This window comes from Aspergillus caelatus, assembly GCF_009193585.1.
Source record: "Aspergillus caelatus strain CBS 763.97 unplaced genomic scaffold BDV27scaffold_472, whole genome shotgun sequence".
In the NCBI taxonomy this organism is placed as follows: domain Eukaryota; kingdom Fungi; phylum Ascomycota; class Eurotiomycetes; order Eurotiales; family Aspergillaceae; genus Aspergillus; species Aspergillus caelatus.
Genome location: NW_022475735.1, coordinates 1 through 13,006, shown reverse-complemented (window position 1 = coordinate 13,006; position 13,006 = coordinate 1). Strand labels below are relative to the sequence as shown.

The window sequence follows — 13,006 nt, the reverse complement described above, 5'->3', positions numbered from 1 at the left end:
TTTTTTCACTTGTCTTTTTTCGCTCTCCCCCTTTCTCTTTTCTATCGCTGCGACTTAGATTTACCGCAACCCCCTGTGTGCGTGTGGCTCTACTATAAGAAGCGCTGGGACTACCTACTAAATTTGCCGCAAGTGTTGGTCTGGCCTACTACAACATCGAACTGGCGAGATCCTCTTATATATTGCTCATACCTGACTTTGCTCTGGTGCTAACCGTGTCTGTCACTAACCCTGCATCATGCATCCGAAGCTGTTTATTCCTTTTCGTCTCTATATTTGCCCCTTCTAGCAAGCTGATCCATGATGTTCGTTGTAACGCATATATGATATGTGCTGGCAGTACTGACCTCAAGAGGGGCGCAGTCTTTGCCAAATCTTTCCTTGCAAAGGTGAAATATCACTTTTAATTTCCTTTCCTTAATCTGTGCTCTACGACTCCTGCATTTACCCTTCGCCATTGTTTTTGTTCTTCTATTCCCGAACTTGGATTCAACACACCACAGTTATGATCACTACGTTCTCAGCCTGTCAGTCTGCCTTGCTGCCTTGATGGTCTTCATACTTGTCACGCTATCCGTTCTTCCCCACTATGCCTGAAATGGGTCTTGGCACTTACCTTTCCCTTCTGGGATTAAGGGCAACCCTCCCTGCCGAAAATGGATAGGTGGGAATGTCGGCCGTCTGTCAATTCCCCAGGCAGCACTGTTGGCTGAACGGGCCTGACTTCTCAGGCCGCCCCCCAGTCCGGGTCCTACGCTCGACCCAAAGGTCGGCGTGGGTTCGTTTCCGGCCGACCTCGAAAGCCACCTTTCCTTTTGTTCTCCTGGTCCTTTCGCACTTCCCCCCCTCCCTTACGATCTGGCTCGCAATTCGTTCTTCGGACGGGCAGGTTCTCTCGCGCTCGTCCGATCGCTTTCCCTACTTCCCACACCCCCCTCTCGTTTTCCTTATTAATTATGTTCTTCTTCTATCTACGGATTCCGCCCAAGGCGAGAAAATAAAGAAAATTAATCGCCCAGGATCAGCAGCTGCTTTCCCGCCGAGCGAGAGCGGGTGGGAAAAATTATTCCACGCTTTTCCTCTTTTACTCTGGGTCTTGGGACGCGCCGCTTGAATGGCCCATCCGTGGCTTTAGCCTCTCTCTCTCACGACTCTCCCTCCCTCTCTTCCTTCTTCTCCCTCTCCCTCTTGTTCTGAACCTCTACTCTCCTTCGTTCGTCTTTCCCTCGTCTATCCTCCCATTTCCATTTTCCTTTACTTCTTTCATTACTCCTACGTTCTCTTGCCACGTTTACCTAATCCTTTCCCTTCTTCTCTCCCTTGACTTCATCCTTCTTCATAGGTAGAATCTCCTCACCATTTTCTAGCCTCATCTCACCCACCTGTCGCCATCATCCCTCTCCATGCGATTCGTGGCCCGACCGCCTCTTTACATCCATCGGCTTCCGATTCTCGATACATTTCTACTCTCTCACGGTCGCACGCGCCAACGAGATCGACGACTCCACTAAGACCTCGATAACGGTTCACCCCTTTTGCACCTTTCGACCAGAGTTGTCATATCCAGCGACGTATCTTGACAACTACTGAGCGATTATACCAGCCTGGATTCCCACGATCTACTTCGACTCGCCTGACTTTGTTCTTGTCAAACATTACGAAACTTCCTTGGCCCTGCTCTCCTGGATTGACGGTTTCCTCAGTGGATCTTCAGCTTCTTGGCCATATCAGCGCTGATCTTAACGAGCTATATAAGGAGGCAATTGTCGGTTTGGCAATAAGTGACATGCGTGCTGGGCTTTGACGGGTTATCCGTGAGCCTCTCTTGCAATTGAAACCCACTGCGCGTTCACTATTTAGCCTAAGAGGAGGTATCCTGTCAGATTATGACAGATACCTCCCCTGTCGTCATCACGCATCCAGCCACGGAGCCCTATCCGGTCACCGTCCCTCTGAATTCGCCTGCCGTCAACGGCGCTGTTTCCGACTCCGCTGCCCCCGAAGAAGAGGAACCGTATACCATCAAATGCATCTGTGCCTTCGAAGATGACGATGGGAACACGGTCTTCTGCGAAGGGTGCGAGACGTGGCAACATATCGAGTGCTACTATCATGGTCGGGACGTACCAGATGTCCACAATTGCGTCGATTGTGAGCCCCGCCCTTTGGACGGCAGGCGTGCCACAGAGCGGCAGAGACGTCTCAGGGAACAGAGCGATGGCGGTGACCGGAAAGCTAAACGTTCAGGGACAAAGAGCCAGAAGAAAAAGACTAAAGATGGCGAACAAGTAAATGGCATCCACAATCGATCCGATTCCAACGCCCGCGACCAACCTCCGGCGAAGAAGGCCAAAACCAACCATCGTGCCTCTGGGTCTGTCAGCTCCTTGGCGGGCGTGCCATCTTTTCCTCCAGATTCGCGTAAACGTACCACGACATCAATGAGTCCCACGAAACCATCGGGCCCTTCGATTCCCCTATATTCGAATGAGTTTCTTCATCTCTATGATCATGACAACCATCATGTCAATACAGATAGTAATCTGTTTGTCAACCTTGAACTTGCCACGCATTTGGCGACATGGGTGAACGAGCCGGGCGCACTGGCTCGCGCTTCTAACGGGCGCTCTGCGCAGGATGTTTTTACCTGGTCGGGCGGTGCGCTGGACAGGTCACATTGGCCATCTCTTGCAACAGATACCATCAGAGACACGAACGTTGACATTGATGGGATGCACCCAACATGGAAGATCCTCAAGACACGAGATCCCGTCGGAAAGGACGAGATTGTAGGAGAGATCACGGGCAAAATCGGACCACTCTGGAAATACTGCGTTGAAGCCAGTAACCGCTGGCAAGAGCTTCGTCATCCAGAGCCTTTTGTTTTCTTCCACCCTCAACTGCCTCTTTATATCGATAGTCGCCATGAGGGAAACATACTCCGCTATGCGCGACGGTCCTGTCGTCCAAATGTCACTATTAGAACCTTCATCACCAATGAAGTGGAGTATCATTTTTGCTTTGTTGCTAAAGAAGACATAGCGGCCGATTCAGAGATTACCGCCATGTGGTACCTAGACCCACAACTGTTTGAATCAACCAATGGTGTCGTCAAGCAAGAGTTCAGTGACAACGCACAGGATGTGGCGGCTATGTGCATCAGCAATGTACTATCTCACTTTGGCGGCTGTGCCTGCGTCGCCCCACCCAATTGCCTACTAGCTAATGTGGATCGTCGTCGACATCCGAAGGCATTGGATACCAACTCGAAGCAAATGAGTTTAAAACGAAAGAAAACCAAAAGTAAACCGAACATTTCTCCCCCGGCGTCCAATAGCCGTGCTGGCAGCGAGGCCACTAAAAACCTGGAAGAGGATGATCAAACAGATACCCGTTCCACGTCAGGCTCTGCACGAGGTCAGACCCATAGTCGCGATCTCACGCCTACATTGCAGACCCCTACTGAAGGGCTCGTGTTCGGCGAATCTGAGCTTTCAGCTAGAGATAAACGGAAAATTGCTGCAGCGGAGAAGAAATTTCAGCAATTGGAACAGGACCAACAAGCTTCGCACAGAAGAAAGAAGCGAGCTAGCGGCCAGTCTACGCAGACAACACCGGTCATCGGGAGTTCGTCGGCTCAGGCAGGCTATTTCACACACGTCAGTGGTCGTGATCGCCAGTCTTACTCGCCAACATCAGCTATTTCCCCTGGATCTTTAAATGGAGGACGCCATGGCTCTCCGCGAAAAGCATCGAATCATGCAATTCCTTCGCTGCGGTCTCGGTTCGGGCGTCCTCAGTACGTTGACTCAGCGACGCAGACAGAACTCGATGTTAGTGATAGCCTTTCACCGTCTAATACTCCATCTCGTCGACCCAGTTTCGTCCCATTTACCCAGCGGCTGTTGAAGCGATGCTATGCGGACCGGATTCGACTGGAACAAAATAATCAACAACTTCCTGTGTCTCCCTCGTCGCAATCCAAGCATGCCACACATCTGATGTCCCCTGTGTCAAGTCCACGCGCAGGGCCACCTACAGTTACCACCCCGAGCGTGTCAGGTGACCGGGACGACATGGAAATGAAAGATGCAGTGTCCCCAATGGGTATCTCTCCAGGATGGCAACAAGAAACCTCTCCATTGTCAGGACGAAGTTCTATCAAACCTCCACTGCCACCACCGTGGCCATCCACCGCTGCTCATAACTCTCGAATACCGGGAGGCAAAGTAAACAATCATCGTGTTGATCTCCGCGTTCCACTTCCTGCTACCATTCCTTTACTACCTCCTGCCAACAGTCCAGGGTCTAGTGCACCGGCTGTGATATCGTCACCATCTACCTCAGATACGGCAATCCTCGGGTCTAGCGTAACTGCACCTAGCCCAGTGAAGAAGAAGCTTAGCTTAGGGGACTATCTTATCCGGAGAGGCACTCTCACTACTCCCACATCCGAAAAGCCCCAAACCCAAGCCACTCCGATGCCTCCACCCAAATCACCCACAGCTCAACCCCACATGAGCCGCGAGGTATCCACTGTTGGTAACAACGAACTTGCGCAAGCCCGGGCCGTCGGAGAAGGTGCAAGTGCCAAGTCCTCGGATGTCCCGATGAAGGACGTCTCTGGGCCGACCCAGGCTTCCCAGCTATCGTCGCTTTCCTGAGATGCCAGACCAATCCCTCATCCAGGCTGCCTCCTACCGGTGGCGATGATAGTAACAATGGGCAGTCTGTTATCTTTATTTATTACTTGAATCTGTACACGATGGGAATTGGCGTTCAGCCGTGGATATGTGTTGTCTTTTTGGGCTTATTTCGTTTTTCTGTTTCTTTTTTTTTCCCGTTTTGTGACGGCGTATCAGGCGTGTGGATGGAAAGGTTGGGAAATATACTCTGGGATATGAATCGGCAAAGGGTATGTATGGTGTTTAGGTCGATGATCAATCGTCACTTATGTGCAGCATCTGCTTCACGATTGTCTGAATTAGCTGTGTCCATTTGTTTTCTATACCTATTTTTTGTTATTTTTCTTTTTTATTATTATTATCCATTATATTAGGCTTCTATGATGACATGGCCCTGTTCTTTCTATCAGGGTTACAGCCTTAATGGAACCGAGTCGATCAAATGATGCGAAGAAAAAAAAATATACCTTTCAACTTCACTTCTGTCTCATGGATGCCTGTAGAGCGGAAGCCATGCTAGCAATCAATCTCTCTTCCGATGAGTGTACTTGGGAGAGGTGAGGGATAATCATGTGTGCGGGGTAAATCACATCTTATATCAGTCATCATAGTATCTCTATTGTTCCACAGTCGCTTCAGACCATGCAACCATTTCCCGTGCAAGAGGATGCAGTCTCAGCAGCCCATTACCCAACCACAACCATCTCTACGAGAAGACACCCATAATGCCTCCCACTTTGAACTCGAACAACCGTCTCTATCCCCAACAGATCGAGGGAAGGACGCTTGGTTGATATTAGCCTCGTGCTGCTTAATCCAGTTACCAGTCTGGGGTACAGCCACGGTTCTTGGGATGGTTTCGGATAGGATGCTGACACCCACTCGCTAGGCTTTTCTCTCGTCTATGGGATCTTCCAAGAGTATTATTCATCGCACAGTGACCTTCAAGGGAGCAAAGGGGATCTGGCAATAGTGGGAACAACCTCAACCGTAATATCCCCGAATCCAGCAGATATCTCTGGACCGATAGCAGTTGGACGGAGTGTACACTAACGGCTGTTGGAGTTTCCAGGGAATCCTCTATCTTCTTTCCCCTGTATCATTCACCCTTCTCACCCGTTATCCCCAGCTACAGAAGTACTGTGCTTCTGTTGGCCTGTTGCTCAGTGTTTCTGGTTCTCTCCTTTCCTCGTTCTCGATAACAGTGTGGCACTTGATTGTCACTCAGGGTGTTCTATGCGCCGTGGGGAATGGTCTGGTCTTTAGCCCGACAACCCTATATCTTGACCAATGGTTTGTCCGTCGTAAAGGCCTCGCGTATGGGATTATGTGGGCTGCCAAAAGTATTTGCGGTGTGGCTCTCCCTTTTCTAGCCAGCGCCTGTCTCGAACGTTTTGGAGCGAGAACTACCTTAAGAGCCTGGACAGTCACTACGGTCAGTACTCCCCTCGCCACGCTCAATCTATTTAATCGAAAGACAATTGCCGAAACACATATGCTCGCGATGCCTCTATTCCTGGTTCACCTGTACCCCTAAGTCCTCTCCTTTACGTGATTTTCCTAATGCTGGCGTACCTTTGCCTATGAATATCCCGTACTGGGGATATCCGCCATAGTTGTCCAGCCATGATTACTCGCTTGTAATAAGCTCAATACACCAGCAATAAAGCAACGCTATAAACATTCCACTCCAGGAGACCAAGAAAGCCTTAATGCCTTTGTCTCACTGGATAGCATAGCCCGCATTCTATCGGTGCTATTTGGAGCAGCCGAACTGACTCTTCCCAGCTACTCTCTACGTTGGCAGCTCTGCCATTCGTCAAACCGCGTATCCCACCCTCGCCATCGACCTCCGCTCGACGTCTGGACTTAACATTTTTGAAGCTGGTCACTTTCTGGATGTTACAACTGGGAAATATTATTCAGGGTTTTGGGTACTTTCTGCCTACGACTTATTTGCCATCGTACTCGACCAGCGTAGCTGGCCTATCCAATACTACAGGCACGCTTTTATTGGCCCTCTTCAATGCGACTTCCGTGGTTGGTGGGATAGTGATCGGCTCACTTTGTGACCGCTTCGCCGTTACAAACGTAATGCTTTTCTCATCAGTAGGTTCAGCGCTCTCTGTTTTCCTCTTCTGGGGCCTCTCAACATCAACCTCATCATCTTATCCAAGGGCTGCGAGTGGGCTTCTCACGCTTTTCTCCATAACATACGGTTTCTTTGCCGGTGGTTTCAGCTCGACGTGGTCTGGCGTATTAACGCAGATCAAGCGGGAGAGGCCATCGTTGGAGACTGGGTTGGTATTTGGATTATTGGCTGGAGGGAGAGGGATTGGTAATGTTATTAGTGGGCCTTTGAGTACCGCTTTGATCGAGAAAGGATCAGTTGGTGGGAGTGACACCGGATATGGCACGGAATACGGGGCATTGATCTTGTTCACTGGCATAACCGCCTTCCTTGGGGCTTGGAGCTGGATGTGGCATTGCCTGAGTGTCTATTGTCATTCATAAAGGTCCCTAGATACAGAGGTCTAGTAAGCGTTCCAGTGCTGTTGCTGGAGTGAGTTTGATTAAATGAATACATACATTTCGAGAAGCGCAGGTCACGTGTAGCCTCTATTTCTTGCGGACTGGTGGACCATCAACACTCACCACTTCCGCAAGCTCAATAAGCATCATCATTCTCACACAGGCTTGACTTTCTTCTAAAGGATCGTTCGGTGTGGTGGTAGTAGTGTACTCGCGAATTAGCCACCATAATGGAAAGCGATCCCTCCCTCCAAGATCCCCTTCTTGCCCTTCGCCGCGCTATTGCGGCCGGCAGTCTTCCCACGCCGACGACCTCCTCCGACCCTTCAGATCAGAATGCTACCGACAACCTAGCTAAAGCAACACACCTTTTCTTTCGGAATCCGTCGCCGCAGACTATCCCATTGAATGCACCAACGCGTTTCTTCTCAAACGCCTCTGACTCCGCTGTCGACCTCCGCAGTATCTTCTTCGCTTGGCAGAAGAAAGATGTCGCAATTCCGGATTACATTGCCTCAGCACAGGAATTGAATGAGTCGCTAAAGCAGAAGGAACGCAAGGAAGGAGAGGAGGAAGAACAAGTGCAAAACCTGGTTTTTGTCGAGCGCTTAGACCTTATCACCTGGCTCGAAGGCGCCTCCGATGAGAGTGAATATATCAAACCCTTAGAGGGTGCAGCCGCTGCCGCTGCCTCCGCGGTGGATCAGGCTCAGGCCTCAGCTAATATTGCTTCTGGTGCTGCTGGAGGTGTTTCTGCAGTCCCAAGCGGCGCGCCTAGTACCACTGCGCCCTCGGGGGGTGCTCAGCAAGGAAAGACCGCGAAGGTTGTTGATCCTAGGTTACAGGAAATCTACAACGGTGAACGGAAGATGGGTGATCGGAATAGTGTTCTACGGGGGATCAAACCAACTGTACGTTAATTTGTGGGGGTACAAGAGTACTTGCGGTGCACCGGTCAACAAGCAGCCACTGACAACGCTCTCATTTAGGACTTCTCTCATGTTCGCAAAACGGCCGAGACATTCCTCGGTCGTAACCGCTCACGAACAGGTCAATACCCCCCGGGCGCAAAGCCTGGAAGCAAGCCGCAGTCTATCATACCAGCGCCATCTGCCGGCCTTCCTCAACCCCGGAAGGGCAGCTCCAAAACACAGGATCCGATCATTCTACTTTCACCATCGGCTTCGTCTCTCATCCGCATGTCAAATGTACGGTCGTTCCTCCAAGATGGTGTTTTTGTACCTCCCGACCACCCCACCCTCTCTATGCCCAGTTCCAACATTCTGTATATATCTCGCCCACTGCGCATCCTTTCTGACCCATCCAACACAACATCCCGTGCTGTCGGCTCCCAAAATGCAACCAGAAAACCGACCCGGTTCATCCTTGTCGACAGCACAGCCAATTTCAGACCAGACTACTGGAATCGACTCGTTGCCGTCTTCACAACCGGCCAAACCTGGCAATTCAAGTCCTACAAGTGGTCCTCCCCGCCAGAACTCTTCAAGCACGCATCCGGCATCCACGTCGGCTGGCGCGGCGAAGGGGTCCCGCGCGAAGTCCGCGGTTGGGGCCGTGGCGTTCAAAGCTTCTCTGTCGAGCGATGGGACGAAAAGGGCGGCGTTAACGGTGCAGGACGGTGGCGAGATCGCGAAGTAGTCGAGGGCATCTGGACTGTGATCGAAGAAGGCATGAAACAAAGAGGCTGGGGCAACAAATGATCTCCGATTCTCCCTCCTCTTTCTAAACCAAACGTCAACTCCTTGAATAGGTTCTCACCCGCATCAAACACATCCATCCGGTTACTCAACTTTAGGTCAGATGGCCCAGCCGCATTCTCCCGAGGCTGGGTTGAACTAACTATAACTCCATTCCGTAAACACGGCATATATGAACCAACGAATGCTCTTGGGATGGTTATCGCAGATGCACTGTCATAACAGCGTCACGGCCTTTGTCGTCTCTACTCGCCTTCGATAGTTTACATTCGCCGTCTTTATGCGTCAAATCCATGAATTGGTCCGTCATGTTTCTATAGAATCTACTCCCGTCTTATTGTGTTCATTTTGTTACTGGGCCTGTTTTTTTTTTTCCCTTCTTTTTTGATAAAACGATGGATGAGCTAGTTGTGTTATTTATTATTTTGTTTTTTTTTGCTTCTCTTTTATAACCGTCGAATTTATGGATGCAGGGAGGGCGTGCAGGAGTTTTCTGAAGCTTTGTTATTTACCATCATGATGATTTTAAATACCATACGCGGATAGTCTTGTCCCGCTAATTACATCTTTAGCTGATACGTTCATCGGGGATGCGCACTTTGCTACATTCATCGATGGCTTTGTTTTGACACGTGGTTGCCATGTGGTCTTGGGGCTGAAACTGCACCACGTGATGGAAGAATCAGGGCTCGTATATTTTTTTTTTTTTACTTTTCTCTGCATGTCTTGAGGGACGATCCATGTAGTAGTGACATAAAGTAGGGGAATGACAAATGAAAAAGCCATAATCGCTGAATCCTTGAAAATGCAATCAATACGCAGAACAATGCTGAATGCCGACGGTATGACAGCATATACATCAACTCTTGGACAAGGATAATGCAGGTCGAAGGAAGAAGAGGAAAATACTAGACAATATAGTAAAGAGGTAAGAGGAAACTGACAAATCTCTAAAAGGCCACACGTGTATGCCAAAAAGCCAAATCAAAGGTTGAAAGAAAAAGAAACGCCTCTCTAATGCTGGAAAACTTTCATGTCTCAGCCTTCCTCACGATTTCTCCATACTGGTCAGAAATCACAAATGAAAGAGAAAAAAAAAAAAAAAAAAATGGGAAACCGGGTAAATATAAATATTGGAAGACCATCAATGTGGGTCATCTCTATCACATGATCCATCGAGATCGTAACATCTTTCATGGGTCGTGATAACTTTGATTACAAAGGAAAATCATACCGCCGAAATGGAACGGCTCAAAGGTGTATTTGGTTCCGGTAAAGAGAAAATAAAGGTAGAACCGGAGGAGTGTTCGTGTCAAGGTGTAGTGGACAAGCGAAGGAACCGCTGGAGCGGTGTTGGGAGTTCTGACATTGTCGAAGTGCCGTGAACCGGAGTCATATACGTATGATCAGACTCTTCGGCTGTGGAACGCCAAGTTTAGGCCCTTCCTTGCGTACTGTACCACCGCAGGGTAGGGTAGTTCGGCTCAAAATCGTAATTCCAAATCGACCGCGAGGTACACGGTATAGTCAGTCTATTGTCATGACCGAGCCGAGCGACTCATCGAGCGTTCGGGAACGTTGGCTGGTGTTGGCGAATAAGACCTTGTGGCGCCGATCAACTCGACATCATGCTCCTGAAGGATATGGGCGTACTTAGGGTCGCGCAAAAACTTCGGGATCGAATCCTGTAAGATGTTAGAGATCAAATCGCAGAACTCTCCAGGCGTCGGGAAGATACTCACACTTGACATCAACTTGAAAACAGAAGTCTGCGCCATCTCAAACAAATGCACAACTTCCTGAAGACTCTTGAACATTGATTCGTCATCCCCTACAGCCTTGGTCATGCGACTGGCCAAGCTGTTGCGCAGTGCGTGGTCAATATTGAGCTCACAGGGAGAACCGGGAGCCAGGAAGGCGTTATAAAGACCTTTTAAACAGTCAGTATGGGTTGCACTTGAAGTGAGACGAAAACTGAGAGCTTACCATATGCTGCAGCCAGGGTCTCACGAACAGAGTCAGACTTCTTAAATGTGCCAACCTTCTCCGCCTTGTGATAAGTTGCAGTAAACTCGGAAACATCCAAGTAGAAGGACAGATTCTCCTCGCACAAAGAATAGCGGAGGAATTCACGGAAAAGAAGTCTCAGAGCAGGATCATGAAGAATGTGGTTCAATCGAGCGTTGTTCGAGTCCTTTGGAATACCGCGGCTGTCGTATGCCGTAGTCTCACGAGACTTGTCCCGTGCTATCCACCCACAAACCCGCTGGCCTCGTTCCGTAATGCCATAGATTGCGTTCTTGGAGGGTTGAAATCCTACTATCGAGTTGTCCGGCAGAGGCATCAGCTTATCCTCCTGCAACATTGTAATCATTCCATATTTGACGAACAGCTCAGCAATGAGGACAGTTTCTCGGCGTTCGATGGTAGTCGAACAGTCCATCAGCCAATCCACCGCGGCTTTTCCAGTGAAGGTGTTGATAACAATCTTGTCGTTGATTTTACGCTCCTTGGCCATCTTTACTCCAACCAAACCATTCGAATAATCGCTCAGTGAATCCGAGTCGGAGGTGGAAATGCTGCTCTTGACATTGGGTCCATCTTGACCAGCAAACCGGCGAAAGATGACCTCAATAGTTGCACGATCATGGGATAGTTTATCGGTCTCGGAATCGCGCTCCAGGTTGACAAGTTGCATTGTATTACGAGGAGATTCCAGCACATCAATCACATGGCGTGCAGTGATACCGTTCCTCTGGCAAAATCTTTGCAAGATATTGATTCCTTTAGGAGTAAGTTGATACAAAGCACCCTTCAATGGGAAAAATTGAGAAGCCTTGCCATCAACAGACTCAATGAACCTCGCGTCGACAAACCGTTGGCACACTGAGCGGGCCATTTCCTTGGCCATGGAGAACGTGGTTGTCGTAGTGGTCGTAACAATACGAGAAGGATCCTTGGGGTCTGGCATGCGGTTTGACTGGGAAAATTTGAGAGATCCAAGATTGTTGATTGCTTCTTCAGACGTGAATGAGTGGTCGTATCTCGTAAATCGTACGCGATGCGAATCCAGTTTCAAGCTGACCATCAATGTCGAAAATAGATCCATGAAATCCTGCAAAAGTCAGTCCGTTAATAATAGTCTATATTCAGGCGCTCTGCCTTTTTTATAGAAAAAAATATATTTTTCTTCCATGGATTGGAAGAGAGGGTGAAGAGGCAAAAAATGAAAAGAAAAAAGGACGGATTTCGAAAATTCCTACCTTGGTAAAAGGACGATCATCTTCGGTCATACGCAATAGCCTTGAAGATGTTTGATGCATTTTTGATGGAATTACGGCTTGCGCCTGTTGCCCTACCAAAGATGGGACGTGTTGAAGGGTCTGACGGCGCCTTTCGACTTGTTCGGCCACAGCCGGAGAAATCGGGTTGAAGGGAGACTCAATGGGTGTGTTACTCAATTGCTCACTGCTCGTGCTGCTGTCCGATAATGGTGGAGTCAGCGGCGAGGCTCCTGCGGCTTCACTGACGCTGACTTGGGAAGGCTTGCGCGAATGTTTCGACAAACTGCCGGACGAGGCTGAAGAACGTAGAGTAGCGTTGGTGGTACCTCCAATGGCCGACAGATTGGCAAAAGCGTTCGAAGTCTTTTCACGGGCCAAAGCAGCGAAAGATCGGCGATTACGTCGCGAGATCGATCCAATTACAGATCCAGTGAAACCGGTAGTGCTGGTGAAGGTGGAAGGTCTTGTCGTGGGGGCAGCGACAGCAGCGGGGGTTGCGGACGTGGGAATACAAGAGGCGGATGGGGGAGTAGAAGAAGAGAAGTCGTCCGGGGAGGAAGAGACCGGGACAGGTATGGTAGAAAGAGAAGATTGGGTAGGAAGACGGTGGTGAGAATGACGAAGATGTGAAGAGGGAGGAGATCCTTGGTCGAGGGGAATGGAAGATATGGTTGGCATTGAATAGTGCGAACCAGATAAGTGGGAGTAAGAGGGGGAAGGGTTTGTATGTATGTAAATGTGTATGTATGTAAGAAAAAAAAAATTGGTGAAGAAAGGGAGGAACCGT

The 13,006-nt window shown here is 49.4% G+C and overlaps 4 protein-coding genes across 4 annotated transcripts; 3 read left to right on the top strand and 1 right to left on the bottom strand.

Annotated features, from left to right (window-relative positions):
* The first annotated feature begins 1,539 nt into the window (after positions 1-1,539).
* On the top strand, positions 1,540-4,886 carry BDV27DRAFT_88278 (putative PHD finger and SET domain protein). The gene has a single exon (XM_032077859.1). It carries the CDS (start codon positions 1,887-1,889, stop codon positions 4,662-4,664), a length of 2,778 nt encoding a protein of 925 aa, XP_031920453.1. The 5' UTR covers positions 1,540-1,886; the 3' UTR covers positions 4,665-4,886.
* A 428-nt stretch (positions 4,887-5,314) lies between these two features.
* BDV27DRAFT_139457 (putative MFS monocarboxylate transporter) lies at positions 5,315-7,246 on the top strand. Its single transcript, XM_032069459.1, has 4 exons — positions 5,315-5,518; positions 5,575-5,675; positions 5,758-6,120; positions 6,474-7,246. Exons 1-4 carry the CDS (start codon positions 5,353-5,355, stop codon positions 7,197-7,199), a joined length of 1,356 nt encoding a protein of 451 aa, XP_031920452.1. The 5' UTR covers positions 5,315-5,352; the 3' UTR covers positions 7,200-7,246.
* A 124-nt stretch (positions 7,247-7,370) lies between these two features.
* BDV27DRAFT_139455 (CDC73 C-terminal domain-containing protein) lies at positions 7,371-9,305 on the top strand. The gene is made up of 2 exons (XM_032069458.1): positions 7,371-8,128; positions 8,207-9,305. Exons 1-2 carry the CDS (start codon positions 7,448-7,450, stop codon positions 8,936-8,938), a joined length of 1,413 nt encoding a protein of 470 aa, XP_031920451.1. The 5' UTR covers positions 7,371-7,447; the 3' UTR covers positions 8,939-9,305.
* Positions 9,306-10,307: 1,002 nt separating this feature from the next.
* flbA (developmental regulator FlbA) lies at positions 10,308-12,912 on the bottom strand. The gene is made up of 4 exons (XM_032077858.1): positions 12,199-12,912; positions 10,922-12,050; positions 10,678-10,865; positions 10,308-10,620 (listed from the first exon to the last, which is right to left on the bottom strand). The coding sequence occupies exons 1-4, from the start codon at positions 12,895-12,897 to the stop codon at positions 10,474-10,476; spliced, it is 2,163 nt and encodes a 720-aa protein (XP_031920450.1). The 5' UTR covers positions 12,898-12,912; the 3' UTR covers positions 10,308-10,473.
* Between the last annotated feature and the right edge of the window lie 94 nt (positions 12,913-13,006).

What these genes read in the sequence shown, in the direction of transcription:
- BDV27DRAFT_88278 (XM_032077859.1), top strand. Translation starts at nt 1,887, where the DNA reads ATGACAGATACCTCCCCTGTCGTCATCACGCATCCAGCCACGGAGCCC.
- BDV27DRAFT_139457 (XM_032069459.1), top strand. Translation starts at nt 5,353, where the DNA reads ATGCAGTCTCAGCAGCCCATTACCCAACCACAACCATCTCTACGAGAA. An exon ending in AATCCAGTTACCAGTCTGGG is followed by an intron (nt 5,519 to 5,574) that starts GTACAGCCACGG and finishes CCCACTCGCTAG; the next exon opens with GCTTTTCTCTCGTCTATGGG. An exon ending in TAGTGGGAACAACCTCAACC is followed by an intron (nt 5,676 to 5,757) that starts GTAATATCCCCG and finishes TGGAGTTTCCAG; the next exon opens with GGAATCCTCTATCTTCTTTC.
- flbA (XM_032077858.1), bottom strand. Translation starts at nt 12,897, where the DNA reads ATGCCAACCATATCTTCCATTCCCCTCGACCAAGGATCTCCTCCCTCT. An exon ending in GACCCTGGCTGCAGCATATG is followed by an intron (nt 10,866 to 10,921) that starts GTAAGCTCTCAG and finishes ACTGTTTAAAAG; the next exon opens with GTCTTTATAACGCCTTCCTG. An exon ending in TTTTCAAGTTGATGTCAAGT is followed by an intron (nt 10,621 to 10,677) that starts GTGAGTATCTTC and finishes AACATCTTACAG; the next exon opens with GATTCGATCCCGAAGTTTTT.
- BDV27DRAFT_139455 (XM_032069458.1), top strand. Translation starts at nt 7,448, where the DNA reads ATGGAAAGCGATCCCTCCCTCCAAGATCCCCTTCTTGCCCTTCGCCGC. An exon ending in TACGGGGGATCAAACCAACT is followed by an intron (nt 8,129 to 8,206) that starts GTACGTTAATTT and finishes GCTCTCATTTAG; the next exon opens with GACTTCTCTCATGTTCGCAA.